This window comes from Penaeus chinensis, chromosome 1, assembly GCF_019202785.1.
Source record: "Penaeus chinensis breed Huanghai No. 1 chromosome 1, ASM1920278v2, whole genome shotgun sequence".
Classification (NCBI taxonomy): domain Eukaryota; kingdom Metazoa; phylum Arthropoda; class Malacostraca; order Decapoda; family Penaeidae; genus Penaeus; species Penaeus chinensis.
The window spans coordinates 7,650,991-7,655,990 of record NC_061819.1 but is presented as its reverse complement, the minus strand read 5'-3'; the positions used below and the strand labels follow the sequence as shown (position 1 = coordinate 7,655,990).

Below are 5,000 nucleotides of genomic sequence, written 5' to 3'. Positions count from 1 at the left end.
AGAAACATACCTCTCTCGTCGTTATTTCCTAGTATACGTCACACTCCATTCATTCTTCCTTACCATTTCTTCCCACAGCCATCACCTTCCTTCTCATTTGTTCCCCACAGCCATCACCTTCCTTTCTTATTTGTTCCCCACAGCCACCACCTTCCTTCCCATTTCTTACCCACAGCCATCACTTTCCTTCTCATTTCTTACCCACAGCCACCACCTTCCTTCCCATTTGTTCCCCACAGCCATCACCTTCCTTCTCATTTGTTCCCCACAGCCACCACCTTCCTTCCCATTTGTTCCCCACAGCCACCACCTTCCTTTCCATTTCTTACCCACAGCCATCACTTTCCTTCTCATTTCTTACCCACAGCCACCACCTTCCTTCCCATTTGTTCCCCACAGCCACCACCTTCCTTCCCATTTGTTCCCCACAGCCATCACCTTCCTTCTCATTTCTTCCCCACAGCCACCACCTTCCTTCTCATTTCTTCCCTACAGCCATCACCTTCCTTCTCATTTCTTCCTCACAGCCATCACCTTCCTTCCCATTTCTTCCCCACAGCCATCACCTCCCTTCTTATTTGTTCCCCACAGCCACCACCTTCCTTCTCGTTTGTTCCCCACAGCCACCACCTTCCTTCTCATTTCTTCCCCACAGCCACCACCTTCCTTCTTATTTGTTCCCCACAGCCATCACCTTCCTTCCCATTTCTTCCCCACAGCCATCACCTCCCTTCTTATTTGTTCCCCACAGCCACCACCTTCCTTCTCGTTTGTTCCCCACAGCCACCACCTTCCTTCTCATTTCTTCCCCACAGCCACCACCTTCCTTCTTATTTGTTCCCCACAGCCATCACCTTCCTTCCCATTTCTTACCCACAGCCATAACCTTCCTTCTCATTTCTTCCCTACAGCCATCACCTTCCAGTTGGGGACCGAAGACCCGTCCGCCTGCACGACGCCGCTCGGACAGAATGGGAAATGCAGACCGTTAGTCAGCTGTTCTATCCTCTATGATCAGCTGAGGAACAATCCGCCAATTGAATTTATCAATATTTTGAGACAGTGAGTAAATATTTGTTATTCCTTTCGTTTTTTGTCAAATTTGTGTATGTTGCACTTTTTTTTCTTGTTTAACTTACATACTAGCCATCGTCGATGTTATAATAACTGTTTCCGTATTTATACTTTTGAAAAACGATATCTCTTGTCCCGTCCGTGAGCTGCATCGCACCCTCTGCGTTTCAGGAGCATTTGCCGCTTCGAGAAGTCCACGCCCATCGTCTGCTGCCCGGATACCGCGCCTGTCGTGTCCACCGAGGCGCCGGTCATCACCACGAAACCGGTCACGACTCCCAGTACGACTCCCAGTACGACTCCCAGTACGACTCCTAGCACCACCCCTAGCACCACGCCCAGTACGACACCCAGTACGACTCCTAGCACTACTCCTAGCACTACCCCTAGCACCACGCCTAGTACTACTCCTAGCACAACGCCTAGTACCGAACCAACCACTGCGCGTGAGTTTTGCCGTTGCTATGGCGACGAAAAGCTCCCCGCTTGAGCTTTCCTAGTTCGCTTTTCTCGAGTATCGAGTGTTTTGCTTCTCATGCTGAAGGCCCAGCTATATGTCTGAATCTACGCGTTACGTCTGTTTAAATTCTACTGGCATACTGTGCTTATTGTTATTACCATAACTAGTATAGATATTGCACCTGCTTTTTCGAGTTGCCGTTTTTATTGAAAGCAAATACTATTCTCATTCTTACATTGTCTTTCCTTCCTATAGAACCCACAACGCCCCCAGTCCCCACCGAAAAGGATCTCCTTCCCGAGGAATGTGGCAGACCCGACTTTATCCTCAGGATCGTGCAAGGCAAGAGGGCCGCTGAAGGTAGGGTTAAATATTTTTTACCACCTATTTTAAAGCAGTCATTAACAGGGGCACTCTGCTGGCATCTTCTGAATGGCACACATCTTAATGGAAACTATAAGAGTAATTTCAGAGAATTGACATCACAAATAAGGCTCCACCAACACCCACTTTAATAATCCTACCATTACCCATTGTTGCCCCGCAGGCGAGTTCCCGTGGATGGCTGTTCTGGGTTACGAGGACGGAAGGGGCCAAATAAGCTTCCTCTGCGGTGGAGCTCTCATCACCAACCAACACGTGGTGACGGCGGCTCACTGCATTCACGATCGAAGTGATCTGTAAGTGCATGCGGGTTTCTTCTCAAGGGTCTCGAGATAACCGGACCTCCTTTGGAATTCGGGTGTAGTCGCATTCCAAAGATTTGACAAGGCTTTTACTGACTAACGTTGACTGCATTCTCGACTGGAGTGAATTTTTAGACTCGGAGGGTCATTCTTTTCAGAGGATATTTCGGGATTTCGTGTTTATCTAATAGTATGCTTCAATTTGAAATTACGAACATCATATGACTCTGACTTTGGATCCTCTTATTGTTTAATGTTTCAGGACTTAATGTCTCTGTTGTTATGGAAGCGCTTTCCTTCAGAAATAGAGAGAGAGAGAGAGAGAGAGAGAGATAGAGAGAGAGAGAGAGAGAGAGAGAGAGAGAGAGAGAGAGAGAGAGAGAGAGAGAGAGAGAGAAAGAAAGAGAGAGAAAAAGAGAGAGAGAGAGAAGAAGTCAAACAAAAGAGAGAGAGAGAGAATTTACAAGTTGAAGAAGGCCGATCATACTTCAACGATAAAACAACATTCATTCTCTCCCAGGGCGGTCGTGCGTCTGGGCGAACACGATCTCGACAGAGAAGACGAGGTGGACCACATGGACTTCAAGATCGCCGAGAAGATTGTTCACGAGGAATTCAACACCGTGTCCTTCGCGAACGACATCGCCGTCCTTAAACTCGAAAAGCCGGTCACCTTTGGCAGTGAGTATAGCAACTACTTATAACAAATATGAATTTCATATTTTTCCTAGTAACGCGTGATTTAGTTTCTCAAAGTGTCTATATACGATAAAAGACAAATTAAATAATACTTTGAGTTACATTAGGTTCGGAATGAAATATATATATATATATGTATATATGTATATACATATACATACACACACACACACACACACACACACACACACACACACACACACACATATATATATATATAGTAGAAAAACCCACAGTGCAAAAACTAGATTTATTTGAAATGAGAATCCACCTGGATTCCATCTTCAGGTCTGACCTGAAGATGGAATCCAGGTAGAATTCGAAACTATGGTCTTATTTTCAATAAATCTAATTTCTGCATTGAGTTTTTTTCTTAGTATCAACACGGAAGAGTGTTTTACCATTCACACACACACACACAAACACATACACATGTAACAGAATAAACGGATGATCGAAAAGCATAGTTAATCCTCTTCACGTGACCAACAGAGTACGTGAGCCCTGTCTGCATGCCTTTGATCGACGAACTTCTCCAGGTAAATCTGAAGGTCAACGACGGCATCATCGCTGGCTGGGGTTCAGTCTCGTTCAGTGAGTAAAAAAGTTCGGTTTTCTTGTTCACTGACTGGTATCTCTGATATTTGTGGAACGTATTTCAACATTAAAGAAGCAAGCAAACTAACACATATAGAATTACTGATAAAGAGAGAAAAAACACGGTAGAGATAAATGAATAATGAAAATGAAGCCGTCAGCAAAGTTTCGAACAGATAGCTATAACCCATAACTGATCCTCGTCGTTTGTTTCTACAGATAACGTGTCATCATCTATGCTCCTGAAGGCAAGAGTGCCGCTTGTAGAGGAGGCTACATGTCGCAAGAAATATGAAGTATTCCGACAAGTTGTCATTGACAGCACAACCCTCTGCGCTGGCAATGGTACCACGGACGCATGCCAGGTAAGGGACGAAGCACAAAGATACTTCTCGTTTTAAGGTTGATCGTAAAATCCGTCCAATTTCAGGAAAGAAATTAAACAAACTGGTAACTCACCTCGAGCTCTCGAGAAAAAAAAAGTGGTTTTGCAAGCAGCAAATTTGAATAATAAGTATCACAAATATTTCTAGTTTTAAAAATCAAGACGTACAAACACACTTTAGTAAGAGTCAGGTGATTCAAATAAGTCATATTGTTAATGCAAAAGTCATGTGATTGAAATAAAGTCATATGCTTGGAATAAGAGGTATGTGATGTTAATAAGAGTCATGTATTCAGAATAAGAGTCATGTGATTGAACTAAAATATTGGAATAAGAGTCGTGTGATTAGACTAAGTCATGTATTTGAACTAACAGATTGGAATAAGAGTGAGTTGATTAGAATAAGCGTCATGTATTTTGAATACGAGTCATGTGTTTGAACCAAGCGATTGGAACAGGTGGTCAGAGTAAAAAGCGTTTTAGCGAATCGGAGAGCTCGACGGTTTGGGGTGAGTTGCCAGTTTTCTCTTTCCTGAAATTGGGCGTATTGCAAGAACGATATTGCAAATAATGATGGTGATAGTAATAATGATAATACAGTTGTTAATACTTATGAACATGATAGTGAAAACCGAGGGTACAGTAAAAGGATATTATTTCCAAAACCATATGCAAAATTCTAAAGTGTATATTGCTGAATGAACCAGTACAACACCTTGAAAAGAAAGAATAAAAAATGGTGGATGGTATAATGAAAAATAAAAATTTTCCCCTACATTCCTGTAATATAGAAACAAACTTTCTGTCCCTAATTTTCCATTCGCCTGATGCACTCACGACGCCACTAACCCAAGCCCACCTTCCACAGGGCGATTCCGGCGGCCCCATGATCATCTACCGAAACAACCGGGCCTATCTCGTCGGCGTGGTGTCCTTCGGATTCAGATGTTCGGAGCCAGACTTCCCCGGGGTGTACACACGAGTCACCGAGTATAACGACTGGGTCATCTCCAAGCTGCAGGGCAGAGCACGGAGGGAGGCTCCTCTGTTTATTGAATGAGACGGCTAGGGAAGTGGCAGAGTCTCCTGTGCGATTTCT

General features: G+C 44.0%; 1 protein-coding gene across 5 annotated transcripts in view; it reads left to right on the top strand.

Moving 5' to 3' along the window:
* Positions 1-5,000, top strand: part of LOC125025868 (proclotting enzyme-like) — a 21,586-nt gene that overhangs the window by 15,680 nt on the left and 906 nt on the right. For 3 of the 5 annotated variants that reach the window (XM_047614173.1, XM_047614180.1, XM_047614165.1), the window contains exons 3-10: positions 912-1,062; positions 1,246-1,520; positions 1,790-1,894; positions 2,082-2,214; positions 2,741-2,901; positions 3,412-3,513; positions 3,736-3,881; positions 4,770-5,000. The exon at positions 4,770-5,000 is cut by the window's right edge and continues 906 nt beyond it. In XM_047614173.1, coding sequence (XP_047470129.1) covers positions 912-1,062; positions 1,246-1,520; positions 1,790-1,894; positions 2,082-2,214; positions 2,741-2,901; positions 3,412-3,513; positions 3,736-3,881; positions 4,770-4,961 — 1,265 coding nt within the window. In that variant the 3' untranslated portion in view covers positions 4,962-5,000. The remainder of the gene's footprint in view (positions 1-911; positions 1,063-1,245; positions 1,521-1,789; positions 1,895-2,081; positions 2,215-2,740; positions 2,902-3,411; positions 3,514-3,735; positions 3,882-4,769) is intronic. The other 2 variants (XM_047614199.1, XM_047614190.1) reach the window with 2 other exon arrangements.